Source organism: Aythya ferina (assembly GCF_964211825.1).
Source record: "Aythya ferina genome assembly, chromosome: 3".
Classification (NCBI taxonomy): Eukaryota; Metazoa; Chordata; class Aves; order Anseriformes; family Anatidae; genus Aythya; species Aythya ferina.
The window spans coordinates 114,412,062-114,432,577 of record NC_140298.1 but is presented as its reverse complement, the minus strand read 5'-3'; the positions used below and the strand labels follow the sequence as shown (position 1 = coordinate 114,432,577).

Below are 20,516 nucleotides of genomic sequence, written 5' to 3'. Positions count from 1 at the left end.
AGACTCCGACTCAAAGGGAACTTGTTTCGGGCCAAACAAAGCATTTCCTCAGCATCAAGCCAATCTAGTTTTCTAAACCAAGTCAGCGCATTGCATGGAGAACCCACAGGAACCTGCTCCACTACCCCACAACCCTTGGCCCACATGGAGACGTTTGGCATCTCTGAAAATGCAGAGCGTGCTAGGACCACAGAGGCTTTTGCAGCTGTTTGTTTGAGAAACAAAGCTTCCCTCTTCCAAGATGAAAGAAATCAAGGAGTCTAAACTAATCAAATCCTACATGCCTGCTGGCTGAAGTTCAGCTTGTCAGTGATGCAGCTCAGTGGAGTGATCAACATTTCCAGCACTACGAGCTTGGTGGAAGGGGAAAACACGACAGCAAGAAATTCACCTGGCTGCAAGTCAAACAGGTGTATGGCAGCAGAATCCGAGATTATAATAATATCTTGCAAACATGGAAAAAATAGATGTAATAAGACTGATTCTTTGGTGTTCATTAATGAATCATAAAGGCTTTCTTTACATTACACATGCTTTTTGGCATACGCTGCTAATATTTCTACACTTGCAAGGTTGGAATTTTCATACTGAGCCACCCTCGCCTAAGGTTCCTCATTTTTGGCAAGCTACAGAAGGTGACTGTGTGCCATGACAGGCTCTATCTTACTTTGGGGCAATCAGATTAATTCACACAGATGGTTTTATCACTGAGACCACTACAGATGAATTGCACTGTATGTAAATGTACATTTGTTTGATAAAAAAAAAAGTCTCAGTTCTTAGCTGCTGTCTTGTCTATATTCCTAAACATATTTCCTCTCTCCTGCATCATTCCAAAGCACAATTTGTCCAATCTTTACCCTAAAGTGACTCAGCTAGTTTCTGATAGGCATCTTAAGTACTCATTAACTAAGGAAATAGGCTTTCTTGAGTTACTGGATTAAAACAAGGGAGAATGAACCTTAGCCTTAACTATTGAAGAAATAAAGGCCTCTATCTAACATCACACACAACACTGAAGACACCAAAAAAAAAGAATATCACAATTATGTCAAAACACGAAAGCAAACATCCTCTTGTGGGGGGTTAAAAAGAATTTTATCATAGAACCAGGTTCACAATATTCACAGTAAAAAAAATATTCAGATCTGAAATGAACCTAGTGACAATCAAATGATACATGCACCGAGCAACACAGCAGCTCTTCCACTCGAAAAAGAAAGGGACTTTGACCCCCAACCTATTAGGGTTTGTCTGCAGCCATTTAGGCAGCTTCTGCCAGTCCTGTACCTATCTGCATAATTGTTTTAGGAGAAACACGGTCTTTACCTGAGAGGCGTCTGGGCACATCGGTGATGGCTGGAAGTCCTGTGCCTCGAGTGGAGGACAGGGGAGTTGTGGAGTGAATGGACGGTGAAGTCATCTGGCTCAAGTAGGATGGGTAAGACTGGTCGTAGGACCACGGCGGGGATGACTGTGCCTGCCTGGGGTCTGGAAAACAAGAGAAAGAGCAATTAAAAAACAAGGAAGAGAAATTTTAGGGCACCAACAGTTGAAATAATTGAAAGAAATGAGATTACTGAACACACACACATCAGTGCTACAAGGAATGAGAACGCAGTGAAGCACAACTTGCTCCTCTAGACTCAGCAACTTTAAGATTTGCTCTGTGCTTCTCCCTCCCCGTAAAATTTTTCTGGGGAAATGAATGGAGCAGTGAGCAGAATTTGAGAAAGATCTAGCAGCTGTTCTGTAAACTCCTGATATCTCTTGTCCAGGTCTAAAAGAGCCCAGCACTCCCCAGTCCTCAGGGATGCAGACAGATAAACTGACAGTAAATGAGAGACACAAGGCATGCTGCAGCTGAGCTGACTGAGGAAGTGGACTTTATAGGCAAGAAGACTCCAAAGTCAGCACTTGGCACGTCTGTCAAGCTGTTATCCAGTTCAAACATTACACAGAAGTGTTTTTAGTGCTGAAAATGCTCTCCAAGAAGGAAAATGTCATTAATCTTATTAGCATCTGTCCAAAAATGTCATATTTGGATATTGGCCCAATTACCTACAGCCACTTCAATTAGAACAATATGAACCCAAATGGTTTGGGATAACTATCAGAAGCTAATGATGCCTTTTCACATATTTGTTACTACTCACTATGGAGGAAATTATTTTAAGGATAAATACAGTTTATTTTTTGCTGAAACTCTCTGGTGGATTGCACCAAGTGAGAAAGGGGGAGGGATAATTTTACCCACTGGTGTTGGGATTCCCAAACCATTTGTTCTCACTTAATATCTAGTGATAAAGATATCACCAAATTCCTCATCAATTAATGATTAGTTTTATTTCTTTATATTGATAAAAACAAAGCATTTGCAACCCCAAAGTGTTTTTGGGCAATCCCTGATAAACAGAAATCTATTTCTGAACTGGTTCGTGGAAACTCTAGCACATCCCTCCAAATTCTCCCCAATATTTTCAGTGAAGCACATCATGTCTACTCAGTTTGGAGAACCTGCAATATCAGAGCACTGTCCTAAGGCCCTGCTTTGTAGACAGAAATGTGATAGCCACATGGCACAAGCAAAGGCACTTTTTCAGGAAATTCAACTCCTTTTTTTTTTTTTTTAACTCCTTTCCCTGCTCTTCCACACAGCAAAACCTTGTAGTTTCAGCTATTCCTTGTTTATTTTTTCTTTCAGTCATTATTTGTTTGAAGAGATGTCTGGAAAGCAGATACTTCCTTGAAGCAAAATAACTGTATAGATTAGGGAAAAAAAAAAAAAAAAGACTTTCCAATTTAATTTTAAGAGGATTTTCCCTGAGTTTGCCATTTATAGTAGAGCTGAGTAATACAAATGGTTAATATAAACTCCTCAGAAATCTGAAGGACACTTGATCATTAAATGTAATGAACTTCTTTGTTTTAACAATTTCAAGGCTAGGGTTGTATAGATTGGCACAGGTTCAAATCTGACTGACTGCTCGTTGTTATATCTGATATCGACATATTTCTCTGCCTCATTCCACTACTATAATTCACCATTCAGTCAATGGTAAATGATCTTCAACTGGGAACGGAAAGCCTACACTTGCTGGGAAAACAATCTTAAAATTAATGATGTGTCAGGAGCACAATCTCAAATCCAAGCTCCTTCAAGCTTTTCAATTTCTATTTCTGAATCCAGAGCAGAAACCCTTAAAGTTTTGATTTCAGGTCAGCTCTGGTGCTAGAAGGAAACTGTATAGCAGGTAAGGATTGAGCAAAATCACAGCAGAGGATGTTTTCACAGGATTTTGGACTAAGATGGGGAAAACATCAGGAAAGGAGCTGCCTCCTGGAGGTTCATGCCACTTCTTGTGGGGTTGTCACGGTGTGAGAAGACCTTGGGTGACCCTGGCACCCTCCCTGCTTTGCACACCCACACTAGATTTGGTTTTCCACCTAACATCCTTAATTCAACAAGCATCAATGCCTTTGTGAGTAACAAGAAGGATAAAGAGCAAAAAGTGAACAGACTTATGTGGTCTTTTGAAACATCATCTCCTATGGCACTGTCAGAGGCAGAACATGGGGCTGGACGGACCTTCTGTTGACCCAAAAGCATTTCATAGATTCTTAGGACGTTTAGCTTAATTTGCACACTTCTTCTACAGGTCATCCCCACTGCAGCACATTATCAGATTTCTTTTTTTTTTTTTTAATTTATACTTGATTTAAAACCCTCGTGAATCCCAAACTGTGAGATTTTGAACTGCAAAGTATTTTAGAGAAAGGGAAGAAAGAGAATAAACTGTTAGTGAAGACACTTAACCACTTATAGCCCTTACACCGATCTCCTGTTGGACTCAGGTAATTCACCCAGCCTCCCTGTGATGCAACTTCTACCTAAATTTCAGTATAATAATGATAAATTATTCCCTAACTGTCTTACATATTTAGTTGGTTGTTTCTTTACGGTGCTGGCACCGAGTACCTCATTCACAAAATGGGGTGCTTATCTTGGCTAGAAGCTTTCAATCCAGATGTTCAGGTGTGAACCTGAGCCCCTCTGAAACTAGAGTGCAAGAAACTTAGCTCCAGGGAAATGATATCATGTCTTCTTATGGAATAAAAAATAATACCAAGGAAAATTTTCAACCGAATTGAAAATCAGAAGATGCCTCAGAGCTCACTGACTGAGGAAAAGGCCAGAGAACATGAGGCTGGAGGGTAAATATGATTTCTCCACACTGAGGCAGGGCCAAGGTCATGGCTAAGGTGGGGAATTTTGCCCTGTGGCATCAAGCACTATCTTTGGCCTGTTGGGAAAGCGGAACTGAAGATACGAGTTTTACCAGATCCTGGAGTAAATACCCTAAAACCAGCCTCCACTCATCGATAACAGACACGGTTTGTAAGGACATGTGAGGAGAGAGCAGCGAAACACTTTTTTGCCCTCATTTGCACTGCCACCCCCCTGGAGTAAAATTCAGTGAAATGCAGAGTGAAAGGCCACCCCAAAGGCAGTCACACACGGCACCGTTTGATATGGTGAAAGGATGTTCCCTGCAGTGCTGCTGCAGCAGAGGATTCACCCATGGGCCCAACCTCGCTTCTGGTTTCCTACCCCATGAAACCAAGCCTGGGAGGAAGGAGACTGCCACGCATGTTCCTTGGAGGTGCCTGCTTCCAGAACTTCCACTTATGAGGAAAATCTAAGGGGATACCAAAAGGAAACACAAAAAGATCCTGGGCAAGGTCACCTCCTTGCTGCAGCACTGAAGGGGTGGCGCGGCCACTTGGCACACACTAGTGAGGAAGAAAGTACGAGCAGATTTGCGAGAGGTTTTCCTTGGCCTCCTACATGCGGGACAAATCTTCCCGATGGAACCGACTGGAGGGCTTGTGTGTGTTTGCCAGGCTATCAGGCAGCTCCCGGGTCTGCAGGCCAGAGGCTTTGGGCTGTCGCGTGAAGCAGCACGTGCTCTGGCAGGCAAAGCACCTCTTTCCAATCGCTAAAAGCCTAGAACATCTGAGAAACCCCTGAGCTCCGTGGCAGAGAAAACATCAAATCCTGCTGAAAGGAATCCCTAGAAAATAAGGGAAAATGCGAACACAAAAGTACACTGAACAGCTCGGGAGAAAGCCCACCCAGCTTCCAGCCCTGGAAGCCTGGAGAAGGGCTGGCAGAGTGTTAAACAGCAGCAAAGGGGGAGGCAGGCCGCGCTGAATTTGACTTTGCACTTGAAAATTTAGGAGTGATTGCTAAGAGCAGTCCTCCTTCTGTAAACATTTTTGTTACGCCTGTGTGGGTGTGAAGAAAAGTGCAGCTTTCATAATACTCGCTCGCAACGGAGCATTTTGCGTACGCGAAGAAGCCCTGGGTGCAGATCGGCTGAAACAAGTCAGCAGGGCGAGGTCTGAGCTAATAGACAAGCAGCTTCTTCCTGATTGTGGTGCCAGGTAAACCTCGATGAAGCAGGAAATCATGAGCAGTGAAGATTATTTTGTCTCTGGGTTTTGCTGCCACATGGACAGTCAGCGGAAGGTTTGCTCAGTTCTTGTTCTTTGCTGTCTGCGATTGACTGCATAAGCTTAGAGGACAAGGAGAGTTTTGAAAAATCAGCCTGAAATTGGGTGGATTATATAAACCTAAAACTAGAGACTGAACAACCCCCCGTGACCCAGTTCTCCCACCGAGGACATCAGCTCTCTAGCAATGTAACTTCTCTTCCTTCCATGGAAAAGTGTCAAAAAAGAGAAGAAAAAGCCTATAAATAGCCCTGAGGAAGTAGTTTTTCTCTTGCTTTGGCAGTAATTATGAAACACACAGATTTACTATAGAAAGAGATCAATTTTCCATTTCCCAAGCTGAGCTGCAGTACTCAGAGCATGCTCATAGGCTCACAGCTCCTCAGCATACAGTCTATAAAACCCAAATGTCACATATGTGCATGCACTTTGCAAAAACACTTATTTAAATCCAGTCATCAGCTCTAGCACTGGTGGCTGCCGACCGTATTAGTGCTACTGTCGATGCTAAAAAACAAGCTGTCTGGAGCTATCTTTGGTAAACACTTAGAGCAAATATCTTTGGTTATGATCTTAACGAAGCCAAGATGACTTTCTGCATGAGTAAACACGCTATTGTTGTAAGCCCAACCCCAGCAAAACAACAACAAAAAATGCAACCTCCTCCTCTTCTCTGACTATTTCTTAGGCATATTTAAAAGCCCAGGGCTTGATCTGGATTGCCCAGTTCAATCAATGAAGTCCAATCCAGCGGTGTTACACCCCAATGGACACTGGTGTAATTGAGACCAGATTTTGGCCTCAAGAACCTCTCAAACCATTTCTCCTCCCTCCTCCCAAGAGTCACATTTCTAAAGGGGAAAAAAAAAAAAACAAAACTGAACAAGTATTGTCAGTAGGACAACTGAATTGTAAAGGGAAGGAAAAAAAAAAAAAGGTTAAATAAAAAAAAAGAATACTTTAAAATACTTTAATACAAGTGACACAAAGTTACCAAATGGAGGTTCACAGTGGCAACCAGCCAGTCGCCCCAAGGATGCAATCAATTTGCATAAAACAGAGCAGACTGCCGCCACCCTGGTGTTAATGGCAGAAGAAATCCCAGCTCCTCCACCTTACACGCTGACTCTTGTAGCTTTTATTCTACATTACAGTGGACTGAAGGCACAATTCACCCGGTAAACCTATTACTCGGGTGTTTCTCAAGGCTCTTTTCCAAGCAAGCATGTACTTTGCCTGGTGCACTCAGCAGGCTGGTGTGCACCAGCTACAGACTGATGGATGCTTCAGCGTGCTGCTGGTCCCAGGTAAGACACATGCAACCCATGGGAGGGCACTCACATAGCGCCAGTCTAGTAACAGCCACCTGGTTTCAGTTTCAAACCTGTCCTGCAGCCGATGGTCTCAGATAACAGACACTGGTAGTATGAATCAACCTGAAAAAGACCACGTGAAGATCTCTTGAAACTATCGATGACGGCTTTAAGTTACCTATGAGTCTTCTACAAGGGTAAATCATCCTCAGTAAACAAAGACTTCTCAGAAGCTGCGTAGTGTCTGCTTCACTACGGGACTTTCCCCCCCCCCCCCCCATTCTGGTCTTTGAAGCATTTGCTTGATGGCTTCATATTCACACCCCATGATGATGCTGTGATGTGAGAAGCTTTCTGACACCTCCCTGTGTTTGCAAAAGGGCAACATCCAGCCCATTGCCCCACAAGCCCTGAAGAGGAGAATTAAGGGCTGGTACCATTTGGTACCATTCTCATCTTCCATCTGGGGAGCCGAAGGCACTGTCTGCCCACAGTCTTCCCATCAGAGTCAGGACCTGTCCCCACCTGACAGCTCAGAATTCTTTAAATCTACTTTCTACAACCCTTAAAATGAGATAAATGATCAGAACTGGAAGCGCAGCATCACTGAAGAGTGTGGGAGAGGGGGAAATAAAAAAAGTAAAAAGAAATCATAGGACCTGCTTTCTGAGTGCTGTACTTTCAGTGCTGAAAGTCACAGATTGCCTATAGATCAGTCGGTGCCACAGTGGTGATGGAGCATGAAACCTCACTTAACTCCCACTTCGCAGCCCCTGCAGCCCTGCGCTGGGATCCCAGCACTGGCGCTGGCCACATTCCTGCCATTCGCCTTGACAGAAGCTAAACCTCACCGGTTGCATTTTAGAAAAACAACAGTTTTCCTCATTTCATACTGAACCACTGATGCAACAAGCCAGTGTCTGAATGGGACTGTAACCTGACCCGCTAGCAAGTTGTTCAAGTGCCATTAGGGAAAGGGAAAAGAATAAAAAGGCAAATATACCAATATCCAAATGTGAACAGACAGGATTCCTGATTTACGGGCAGCAAGCAGGGTTCAAATTGAATCTGCATTGCCTCAGCAAAGGCATCTGCTTATTGGACGATTTGTTTTTTAATGACCCTTCAAGGTTGCTTTTGCAGAATCCTAGTTAAAATGCCATGTTGAATAAGGGCAACTCTGTGCCTTGTACTGCTGCAGCCTGCTCCTGTGGTAGGTTCAGGACTGTGCTGTGATTTGTGAAACCTGTACTCTGATACTCTAGCAAAATAAACACAACCCAGACAGAAAAAAGAAATATAAGAGTGAACCCCAAAGTGCTGAGTTCTTTCATACTCAGGTGTGGGCCTGCCAGGCTTTAAATATTATTTCTGTTTAATCATGCAATAGCTATGCAAGACCTCAAGTGGAACGAAACAAAACCAGTTTATGGGCTTACTGGTAATAATATGGACTCTGTCATAGGAATGCACTATTTACTGTTAAAGTTATTAAGAATTAATTATTTCCCCTAAATTGCTAGGTAAAAAGATTAAGAAACAAAGGTATTTCTAAAGGAATGTTTGATTAATTCCCATAAAGGTAATAAAATGTCATTGTATTTTGGACAAGCGTCTGCACTCGTTTTAACACATACTCAAACTACACCAGCCCAGTGACCACGCTGAGAAGCCGGTGGGTACTTCTTGCTGAAGATCACACCACAACAAGGAAACCGGTGGAGATGGACAGCACAAACAGCTCATGCCTTATTACCACACCAAGCAAGCATATGTTTAGCAATTTCCCATGGTCAGCTAGCACCTGATCAAAGAGGTGCCTGGTCTGAGGCATCCACTTTGCCTCCCATTGGCACAACTTGTGTGGCAACGAGCATCCATTCATCCCAGAAGAACTCAGAGGGACTGTCCGCAGAAGCATCCCAGCACTTTGGTGGAACATCAAAGCACGTAGAGCTTTACAGATTACAATCAACATCCTGAAGAGCACAAAAAGAGCCTTGTGGGGAAGACAGTGCAATTCACAGAATTCACACCGATGCAACATGCTCACACTAATCGCCTTATTAAATGGGAGGGCTACCAGAAAGCTAACAAGTAGCCTTTGAGGGCTGGCTATTTGGCTTTTCTAAACTGAGGAGGAGATAAGAATGGGGAATGGCAAATACTGTACTGGATCACAATAGAGACCCTTATTCATTAAAAACTTTATTATGCAGTGGAGTCCTCTTTGCTCTGGGGGAAATGAGAGCACTTTGGGGTTCTAAAGTATCCCATGACTATGAGTTTAGCTGTCAAGAAAAGCATATAATCCGTAATAGCTGGGAAAGTCAGCCTGCCTTTCTTGGTTCAGCTCACTTCCCCCTCTGCCCTACCACCACCACTTCCCTGTCTGGATGAAGCCTCAGCTGGACCAGAGCTCCTGGCTTTGAACCGCTGAGTCTTCAAACTGCAGAGCAGATAGGGAACACCACACAGCTTTGTCTGTTGCCAGGCTTATTTAAGCCTCATCTGAAGTTTTCACCTCTCAGATCTGTGAATGCTGCTGCTGATTCATAACGAGGCAGAGAAGTACTCTATTAATCAAACCCAGCAGAACATTTTCTACAGGAGGCATTTATGTGAATGAGAACAGCATATGAGGTTACACTTAGTGAGGAAGAAAATTACAAGGGGATCTCAGTTCTCGTGCTTCGGGGCATAAGCTGATCACCAGATGGGGTCAGGAAGAATTTCCCCCTCCTTCATTCTTAGATATACTGTTGCACAATAGGTAAACTATGGGGGCACAAGGAAGGAAAAGAGAAACTGATTATAGCCCCAGATTTTCCCTCTGTTTTTTGGGGGACTGTCATGTCCCCAGATACTGTCAGACAGAAGGCAGTAGGTTAGAAAAAATATTGGGCTTCAGTCTGGCAGTTCTTACCCAGAAAATGATGTGCACAAGAGTCCTGACTTCACACGTCCAACTAATAAAATGCTAAACCCGGCCCAAAAAAAATGCTTGTGGGCAGCAGGTACTGTGCAATGAGTGCTAGCAACATATTTAATATATTGTAAACATGTCATACGAGTTAAAGGTAGACTTCTAGATCTGGGAGTACTTGTCACAGCTCATGGGAACAATTTTTTTGTTTCAATTCTATGAGTGCTTTGGGTTCAAATTAACCCACTTACTTCTCTTCCTTACTATGAATTAATAAACCAGTTGAACTTTAAAAAGAAGAAAAAGAAAGAAGAAGAAAGCCACAACACTTTGTTAAAACCACTAAGTTTCAGCTGGTATCATGTCAAAACCACTTGAAACATGAAACCAGAAATCTTCCTAGGTTGACTCAAAGACTATGTCTACACTAGGAGTGCTTTACCAGTAAAGGAATACTGGTGTATTACATTGGCAAAGGACTCCGGGTGTTAGACACAACTATAGCAGCAAAACTGAGTTTTAAACCAGTCTAGTACATTGAGTCGAGTTTTTTTGACAAACTTGCACCTAAGTTAAGTTCTCCAACAGTTCTAGTAAGTGAATTGGTCAGGGCCAACACCTCTTCACATCCCAGACAGACATGAATGCATCAGCAGAAGTTGTGAGTGCAGAAATGTCCGAAATTAGATAGAGGTTGCTTTGAAACTCTTTTGAAAAATATAGACAGCTCTGCATTTAGGAAAAAAAAGAATAAAATATGACAAAATCAGTTTATTTTGTAGGCTATACAGTTTTGTTGCAAACTTCTGGCATAGCTGCAGTTAAACATCTTATTTCAGCCTTATAATCTGTGACATGTGGTATTTTATGATTTCTCTCAACACATTGAAATCTGTCTCTCAGCATGCAATCATAAATGTTGCATATAGCCCTCATAAGCAACCTTTGGAGATTTCTCTCTAGCCCAGTTCGTTTATTGTAACATTGGTCAGCACCAGTGCTAGAACGAAACTGTCACATGAGAAGACTGTGTTATTGTTCTGACAGAAAGACCATTGAGTTCTGGCTGCTTCACTCAACACCAGTGCAAAATAAAAAGGCTGAATAAAAATGTTCATTCTAATAATGCACTAATATGTCCTATTGCACATAACAGAGATAAAGGCAGAGCAACATGACAGAATTTCACTAGATTCCTACTCGATTTACCCAGATTGACTATTTTTGGACCTATGGCAAAAAGATACATATATAAAAAAAAAGACATTTTCAACTTCAAATGCTATAGAAGAAAACTATTCCCACCTAGCTTTGCCTGGAACACATCTCTCACTATGTAACAGCCTCTTTTTCTACAGTTGAGACACAAATATCCATCCATAAGCAATTACTACCATTGCCTGTGCAAGTCAAACCTATGGTTCTGTCTCTTACCTGTAATCTGACTCTGTCCTTGTGGATTAAAAGGACTTGGTGCAGAGTTCAGAGAGGGCCGTGGGCTCTGGGTCGGGACCCCTACTCTCATACTGGGATGAGGAATGCGCCCTAAATCACTGAGGCGTTCAGAGAACAAACTAGGTTTAGAGTCATCAAGCTTCTGTCTGTGCCCTGGAAACAGTAAATCATAAAATAAAAGCGTTAATAACAAGATTTAGTAATTTAACATACCAAATAAAAAATAGAAAAGGCCTCTAAGGACCTGTTATTAGATTAATGGACTTTGTAGGTATCACAGCTACCCCATATCACAGCTACCCCCAATAACACAGCAACATCGGTGGGGGGGTTGTGTTTTGGACATGGTTGTGCTGGTGAAAGCCTTAACTAGAACAACTGTGCCCATACAGATACGTAACATGTTGTAATTTGGATCAAAATAAGCACTTATGGACACCCACACAAGGTCTTTTTTTTTTTTTTCTTTTCTTTTTCTTTTTTTTTTTTGCCTTTTTTAGCTATACTGATAGTTAATGGGGCAAAACTTTTTTTTTCCAAGAGCAAGCCTCACATGTAAGTAGAAGTTAACAGTGGGACAATTATTCCATGCCTGGTTTATATGTTGTTGTGGATTTTTGCTAAGAAAATGCATGTTTTTCATCTTCCCAACTTTTTCTCTCTTTTTATTTAACTCTGTCATGGTTAGTTATAAGCTTCCATTCCTCCGTAACTTGGGAGCTTTTCCAAACAGAAAATAGTCATTTGAGAAGGGCAGTATCACAAGGAATACTATCAAAGCTTCTGGCAAGGACTGGGTCCTACACTGCCCTTGCATGGTCAGCCTTCCTCTATGCTCCTACTTCTCTCCAAAAGGATGTTCACTGCCTCTGTGTCATAGGACTGCACTTGGAAAAGTCTTTTATGGGTGCTCAGTTGTCAAAATGTAGAGGGGAAAAATTACAAGAGCAACAGGATGCACCAGCTGGCAGGTTGGTACTCTTCATATTGTCATTTAGATGTTTCAAGAGTAAAGGTTTTACTTCTCTAATTGTTGTATTTTTGCCCCGAAGTTTAATTACTTTTCAAAGTAATTATAGATGCTTGTCGCACAATGGTAGCTTTGGATGTGAGGCACAGAAGGTGTTATTTCTATCGTTCAACATATGGAGAAACAGGCACACAGAGAGATTAAGGTCAGGACTAATTTTACTTAACTTTAGCCATTCATAAATCAGGCATCTAGTCTAAACTCTTCTAATGTAGACTTCCTCTAGAGTTAATGGAAAGAAATAGCTACTTCCAGAGGGCAATTCAACTCATTTGTCTCTGACACCAGTCTTAAAACAGGATGATTCACCTACTGAATTTGCTTTCTCTTCCTTCTCTGATCAGAGAGGGAGCCCACATGACTAGTTTAATTAGACACCCTCACCATTAGTCAACATTAAATGGAATTAATCTTACCCTAAATTAACAACTAAGGTCACACGAAAAGCCCCTGGCAGAGCTGAAATGGGAACCCAGACCCCCAGATTGCACAGCTGCCTCCATCCTTGTAAAGAGAGCTGGGGTATCATCACAGGCAATAACTGGGTAGGATATTTTTATGCTTTTAACATTAAGAAGGGTCCCTGGTATGATCTGGGGTTGAAACATTCCAGGTGATCTCCAGTGGTTTGAGATAAACTGGATTACCCCTCAGCAGTGTGAATGCAGCCCTATGCTAGGAGGCTATGAGAGTTCAGCTTTGCAGACACGGTCAGATTGCCCCATCAGTCTTAGGGCCACAGAGCCAGCTCTGGCACTCCTTAATTTAACTGTATTAAATGAGGCCATGGAGCCCCGGGATCTAACTATCAGACCATCACTCTTTATAAAATGCAATTTAATGGTGTCTGTCACTACAGAACTGATGTACATGAGTTCACATCATCTAACTGGGACCATGATGCTCAAATATGACTGAAGGCAAAGTGATTTCTGTAATAGCTAGCTTTTAACTAGATTTAGAGAAATCAGTGTTCTAGATTGTAGAGTCTCCCTCCTTGGAGATACTCAAAAGCTGCCTGGACAAGGTCCGGGGCAACCTGCCCTGGGTGTCCTTGCTTGAGCAGGGGGATTGGACCAGATGGACCCAGAGGTCCCTCCCAACATCAGCCATTCTGGGATTCTGAGAAAACTGAAGGATTCAGGTCGGGAGATGAGAAGAAACTGAATGGAATTTAATTTTGGAGAAACTTTTCTAGTAATTTTAAAAAATTAATTAGTTGACCCATTATTCTGTGCTTTGAAGTATGATTTTTCTCCCCCATGATGACTCAATATAAAAACACGGGGTAGGTGGGAGCTCTCTCATTAAAGAGAAGGAGCTGCTGTATGTCAGAGACCTAGAGAACTACCAGCTAACACAGGTGACTCCTTTCTTTAAGAGGTATCGATCACTTCAAATGGGGAATGATTTCTGGTGGGCTTGTAACAACTCTATAATGGCAGCTTAATTAATAGGATAACATCTAGCCTGGTAGTCTTCAGCATTATCTCTTCCATCTATGCAAATTACAAGTTGTACAAGCTGGGTGCTGCTAAATCTAAAGAAATAACTTTCACACACACAGTCAGTACTCTCTTGGGATTTCTCCTGCATTTTTTTTTTTTTCCACATTTTTTCTGTTTTTGGCTTTCCATTTGCCAGTCACATTTTCTAGTCTGATTTTTTTATTTTTTTATTTTTTTTTTTCCCGAAGAATCCCTTTCCCCTCCCCTTTTCTCTTTAATTCATTCCTAATTGCATTTCAGCAATTTCAAGAGGGTCCAAAATAAGGTAAACGCTATTAGCCTATCTCTGACTTTATGCAATAAGGCTGACTTTACCTGGGAATGAATCTATCCCCAAAGTGAATTTGATTTTGAATTTTGATAGAAAAATCCTGCCCCATGTTTATACAGGGTCTTTTTTGCTAAAGAATTATAAAATGTTTTCCTAACAAACCAGTGCACAAACTATTTGACTGTCTTCTACACACTTACTGAACAATCACTATATAGGGCAGCACTCCTGCATCAACCCATACCCAGCAACCACCAGCTTTGTTTCCATCACACTCGTTTTGCCCATAGCTTTTCTAGAACAGATATTGTGTTTAACTATGTGTATTATTTACATGAATTGGGTCTATCACTGAAAGACAAAATTCAACAGGATAGCAGCACGCTTCAATGTAGGCATGGGGGTGGGGAAGAATAAGAAAGATTCCCACATCTGTTTGAACTGAAATAATTGAGAGATGTGTGGATTTAAGTGTTGTCATCACCACCATCCCCTCCCCCCCAAAAAAAAAGTAGGGAAAAGAGATCTGTGCACATCTGGAAGACCCCAGGCATCAATGGAACTGCAAGTCCCCAGAAACCAGCAAGGGGCCAAAGACAGACTTGCCTTCCTCTTCTGGTCACTTAAAATTTAGGGCTGTAACACAGAGTCATGTTGTTACAAAGAGACCCGCAAAGAGCCACATTCCCCCAAGCGAAATGCCCCAGTAAAATGATATTACACTACAACTTTGTATGCTATGGGTTACTGTGCTTTCATAAAAGCTGATATGCCCACATTGAAAATAAGTAGGAAACTCAACAAAAAAAGTTCATATTCAGGAGGTGCTTGCAAAGAAATGTAGGAAACTTAAATAGTTCTTTTGCCCTGATTTCTGTGAAAGAAAAAATAATATCCTATTAAGTACAGAACAGCCATGAAGCATGGGCTGAAATACTGGTAAAAAGGCCTTCTAAGTAGCACATAAGCAGCAGCAATGAAATATGCGATACATGTTTAAAACTCATTCCACAAGCTGCTTTTCATCTCTCATTGATATATGTGCCCGTTGACAGAGAAATTCCTCATCCCAGGGGAGTGCGCTAAGAAAAGCTGTATTCCTTGGTCTCAGTCATGAGGCATAATTTTATTTCAGGAAAAAAGATTAGGGTAGTAAGTGTGGATAGCTTAGTGAGAATCTGTGATCTGCTGCAGCAGTGATTACATTAAAAAGCAGTATGAGGCTACACAGAGGATAGGATAAACTAATGTTGCAGCTATCCCAATGCCAGGACTCGGCGCCTAGGATGGTCCTGCCAGCAACACTGCATTTAGTGTCGGTTACTCCGTTACAAAGAAGATTTTGTGGTAGGCTTGGGCTTACTGAGAGAGGACAAAATAATTAGGGACACAGGCAGCCTTTGATAGGAAATGCAATCAAAAAGACTGAGGCTGTCACATGAAGTGACACCAGATAAGGATGAGACCCAACAGCCACTGAAATAGAGTGGGTCACAGGAAAGAAAGTGGAAAAGAAATGAGAATAGTGTGGAGTTAATAGACAAAAGCTATACAGACAGTTCTGGCTTGTCTGTTGTCATAGCACAAAATGTGTGCCGAGCAATACCCAAATCTCTCTCCACCACGTTCAAAACAAACACCAATATGAATATCAGTTTCTGGAGACAGAAAGCATTGCCATTAATCTTCCTAGCGCCAATTTTGGCCGTTCTGTATGAACCGACCTGGCAAATAGCACTAAGGGGGTGCAAAAAAGTCGGTGCAAGCCTCAGCCAGCCAGCTGGGGCCTTCACCCACCACCTTGGCCCGATGGGCCCCGACAGCCTCAGAGCGTGCCAAAATAGCACCTGGGAGCTGCTCTGTTTGGTTACCACACTCCAGCCGTGGCAGGAGATGTAAGAAAGCTTCATCTCCAAATTAATCATTCCAGTTTAAATGAAATGAAGGAACGTCTTCCAGATCAAAGCAATGCAATCGCGAGTCGGCTGGATGTGGTAACTGGAAGGGGATGCGAGCTCGTCCCTCAGCCCTGAGCTTCCACCGCACCGCAGGAGAAGTCAAGATGTAAATCGGGCTGTGGAAGAGGCTGACTTGCAGAATGTAAATGTGGTGTTGATGCTTGAAGATCTTTCCCTCCTCGGGGAGGAGGGGTGTGCGTTTTTATCTTTCAGCTTGTGGGTGTGGAACTGAAAACTAATCAGATTATGCTACACGTGGCCTAGCCAGATGCTGACATTCAGGGACACCCTTTCTTTGTACCATGTACACCACCCACCATATTTTTGTTTTTGTTGATGGTGGTAGGGTTTTTTTGTTGCTTTTTTGTTTAGTTTTGTTTTGTTTTTCTTTCCTTCTGGTACCAAAGAGATCTGGTTACCAGATTGTCAACAGATGTTTTTATCACTCTCAAGTGGAATAGCTATTTTCGGTCATCACCCATTTCTATCTTTTTCACTTCTGCTGTAGCAAAAACAAAAAGTTGTATGGGAGTCAGGTGTCTCTTGTAAAAAATTCCGAGGGATGCAGAAAGGTCACAAAAGCAAAAAGTTGGGCCATCTCCTGCTGGGGACACATTTGCTAGGATGACGGTCAGACACAAAATAGCACCACTGTTGGTGTTCTATGTTGTGAGTGTGCTCAGCACCAGCAGGACCCAGGGGAAATTTGGGGTGTCACTCCATGGAGGTCTACATCTTGCAAGAGTAAATTAAATAAAAACCCTATGAATGCTGAGGCGAGTAACCAAGGCTTTCTACACAGCAGTGGCTCTGGGTTGAGTGTTGAGATTGAAAGAGAAGAAAACTGCAATGGAAAAGGGACTTGCTTTAAGGCTAAGGGGTAACACAAATAAGAATCACCTAGATTACAACCTATAAATTACAGCCTATACAGACCAAGCTTTCCCTGACTTCAGAAGAAGGACATCTAAGCCCAAGAGCTCAAGTTTTGATTATTCCCACTGTTCACTAAAGGTAAAGCTCTTTAGAAATCTAAAGAATGTGTATATATTTTCCTACTAACTTTATAAATAGAGGCATCTTAGTGACACTCCATCTTTTAATGTTAATACAGTAGTGACATAATTCTGTGTACACACTGTAGAAGACAAATTAACATCTCAAAAAAAAAGGTTACATGTCCTATGAATTTCATCACATTTTTTACTTAAATTCTCTTTGGACATGTTCCTGCATTTCATCCCATTTGATCCTATGGATCTGATGTAACTGGAAGATATTGATTGTGAATTCAGCTACAGGCTTGTAAAGCTGAAGTCACATTTAAGCTATGGTAAGAGTTCAGACCTGAACCTAAGGCTTCTTAGCAGCTGTTGCACAGGGACTGAATAATGCTGCATATTCAGCATGAAGCAAAGACGTTCATTGTTCTGTTACAAATTTCAGACAATACATCATTTCTGCAAGATAGCACTCCAAAGTGCTGTCAGTCTACGCTCTGGAGGTAAAAATAAGAGAGCCATCAATCAGCAAAAGCCCAGAAGACTCACATCAGCTCTTCGCAAGCAAAAACGTGTGAAGCAAGTCACAAGAGTCCCACTTGTGACGAACCCATCCTCCCCAGGCTGGCTTCCCTTTGCCATCCCCTGGCCCACTCCTACCAAACACACACAACCCAAAGTTCATGAAAAAGAAAAACAAAATGCAAGGGAGCCAAACAATTTTTACCCACGAAAGGGAAAAGCTTGGAACCCTTCCAGTCTCTTGGGTAAAGACACAATTATGAGAAGAAAAATATAATCTACCCAAGAGACATAATTACATAATTAGCCCATAGGCTGTGCATAGGAAAGGTTCTTATAATTCATATAACAAGGATCTACATAGGTGCAGTAACTGCATTTAATTCACTCAATAGAGGAAAAAAAATATGTTTGTTTTTTAAATAGCTGAGGGCACTGGTTTGCATTAGACTAGAGAGTTTATTCTCCCAGCTGTACACAGAGCCCTATTAGTGTCAACAGGAGTCACACAGGCGCAGGCAGAAAACACGACCCCATCTCTTTTTGTTCTCAAAAAAAGACATATTTTCTACCCAAAGCAGGCAAGGCCTGGACCTGAAACTATTGCCGAGAAATGAAAATAAGTAGCAAACAAGAACATATGCTGTGGATGGGCTCCGATCCTGCTCAACTGATCTAATGCAGCCCATTGGCAAAATCCCACTGAACTTCTTGCCCTGACCCCTGCTCTCCCAAAGGTCTGTGAGGATTGCTGGTATGGCTCCAAAAGGGCCAGATCCAGCTCCCAGGGGAATCAGTTACGCTAAGACCTTCCAGGAGCTATGGCTCAAAGCCAAGGTGAGCCGAGGCAGGGGTAAGTTTGAACGTTAGTTTTTCCCATGTTGAGGTTAAGCCCTGGGAGCATCTCTGGTGTCAATGGTGATCTCCCCATTGACTTATTGGGAGCTAAAGCTCAACTTGCAGGCTGCCCCCCTAGTCTGGAATGAATTAAGAGCTTCCAGCAGGTTAAAGGGAGGAAGGGGCAGGAAGGGTGAGGGGAAATTATCCCATGGGTACGTACTCCGTGCCCCTGAGTGCCCATGGGAATAAGCCTAACTCAATCCTTGAAAAGCCTTTGGGAATATAAAGTGTGATCAATGCTTTTTAAAATTCATCTGGGGTCTGTGAAAAGCACATATCCAGCTGAAAGACAGACCCAGAGGTCAGGGTTTTTCAGCAATTTGCAACAGCTGCAAAGTAGCCTCTTGCTCCCAAAAAATCTCTATGCAAGGAGGCAGGAGCAGGGCTCCAAGAGCCCCAGGCTGCTCCCAGGACACACAAGGGACATGTGGCAGGGACTGAGGTGGCCGGGAAGCTCACACAGGGAAAGCTGTGTGAACAGAGCAAAACTGGAAGATTTGATGAATGAAAATGGAGAGGCACTTTGAGGACAAGGACAAGAAGAGCAGTAAGGTGCTTGAGTGTCTGCTCTTGCTCTGGTTCTCCCCAGCATCTCAGCTCACCCCGGTGATGCCAGGTCCACTTCTGCCCCTCTGCTGTGCCACCCCTCAGCTCTCTAACTCACTCAACAAAGCAGCAAGGTCTCTCCTCACCATGGGAGTCCCCTGAGTTTCTTTTTTTCTTTTCTCTCTCTTTTCAAGTTTTTGAATTTTGACTTGTATCCTGAAGCTCGTTCTGCACAGCTAAGCAACATCTCATTGAACATCATCACAAATTGGTTGGCTGGGGAGAGAGCAGGTGAGAGCTCCTCACACCACAAGGCTCTACCTTCAACTTTATCCATCGTTCAGGAACATAAAGGAATCTGTGTTCACATGTGCCAGGAAACCAGCTAAACACTGCTGGCATCACTGCTCAGAGACATTAAAGACAACTCATATAAACAGAGACTGTCACGCAAGTCTCAGTCCCTGCCTTAATTCCCTTTACATGCTGGTATCTGTTACACTCTCCCCCTTCTCCTCCCTCCTTTTTCTTTTTTTTTTACCAGAAGGGGGGAAGGCAGAGAGCAAGGGCCGTACTGCAAAAGTGCAAGAGCTGCTCATCCCAACTTTACCATCCTCATGCTAACCCAGCAATATCATTAAGGAATAGGAAGACATTTCCCGCCCCCCCCCCAGAGGTAGTCATCCCAAAAAGAGCCCGCCAACTTCTGCTTGCTGCAGCAAACAGCAGTAAAGATCATAGCAACTGAAGGGGGTGGGGGGCGAGAGAAAAAAAAAATCTTGAGCTGGCCTCCCTCCAGCTGGCAGGAGGGGTTGGTTTTCTTAATGCTTGCGAAACCTGATTACTTGAAAAGAACGAAAAGGGGGCGATGTAAACACAACCATTAAAACAGATTTAAGATGCTTAGTTTAAATCTAGCCTCAGAGCTCTCCGATGCTGTGCTGCCCTGCAACTCCCTGCTCTCCAGACATCAGTAAGGTGCATTTCGGGGCTTTGGTTTTGTTTTAAACCCCCAAAACCGAGAGCGTACTGCAGACAGAGCGCTGCGGTTACAATGGGAATTCAGGCATGGAAGAAACAACAGTTAAGCAATAATAGATGGATGTGTGTGTGTTTGTACTGTATCTTTCAACAGATTGTTTTGCTGCATTAGAAGACTACTGTGTTTATATCCATACAGCAGGTTTTAGGCAGATTGTTTAAACTTGATTAAAGTGGGATATTTCTAAAATAACCCTACTAATAAAACTCAGATGGCTAAAGAAACCTGAAAACATGGTTAAAAATAAAAAAGATGCCATTTCAATCCACGCTCGCCAGGGTAACATGATATAAACTCCAAAAGAAAACAGTCTTTACAAGTTAGACTTGAAGGATTATCTTGTGTATCAGCACCCTCTGTGGCAGCGTAGCATTTATCCACGTATCCACCCATGTTAATGCTGTTGCACAATTTACTACAGCCTTGATAGACAGATAATTGCTTTATCCACCCAAGTGTAATAAACGGAGTCTACTATGTTAATCCTTGTATTCTTATTGTCTGTGAATGCCAAGTGAGGGAGAGAC

At 42.6% G+C, this 20,516-nt stretch overlaps 1 protein-coding gene across 3 annotated transcripts in view; it reads right to left on the bottom strand.

The window, feature by feature from the left end:
- Positions 1–20,516, bottom strand: part of RUNX2 (RUNX family transcription factor 2) — a 155,942-nt gene that overhangs the window by 92,080 nt on the left and 43,346 nt on the right. For 2 of the 3 annotated variants that reach the window (XM_084513416.1, XM_084513418.1), the window contains exons 4-5: positions 11,191–11,364; positions 1,330–1,491 (exon numbers count right to left, since the gene is read on the bottom strand). In XM_084513416.1, the coding sequence (XP_084369542.1) occupies positions 1,330–1,491; positions 11,191–11,364 (336 nt within the window). The remainder of the gene's footprint in view (positions 1–1,329; positions 1,492–11,190; positions 11,365–20,516) is intronic. The other variant, XM_084513417.1, reaches the window with a different exon arrangement.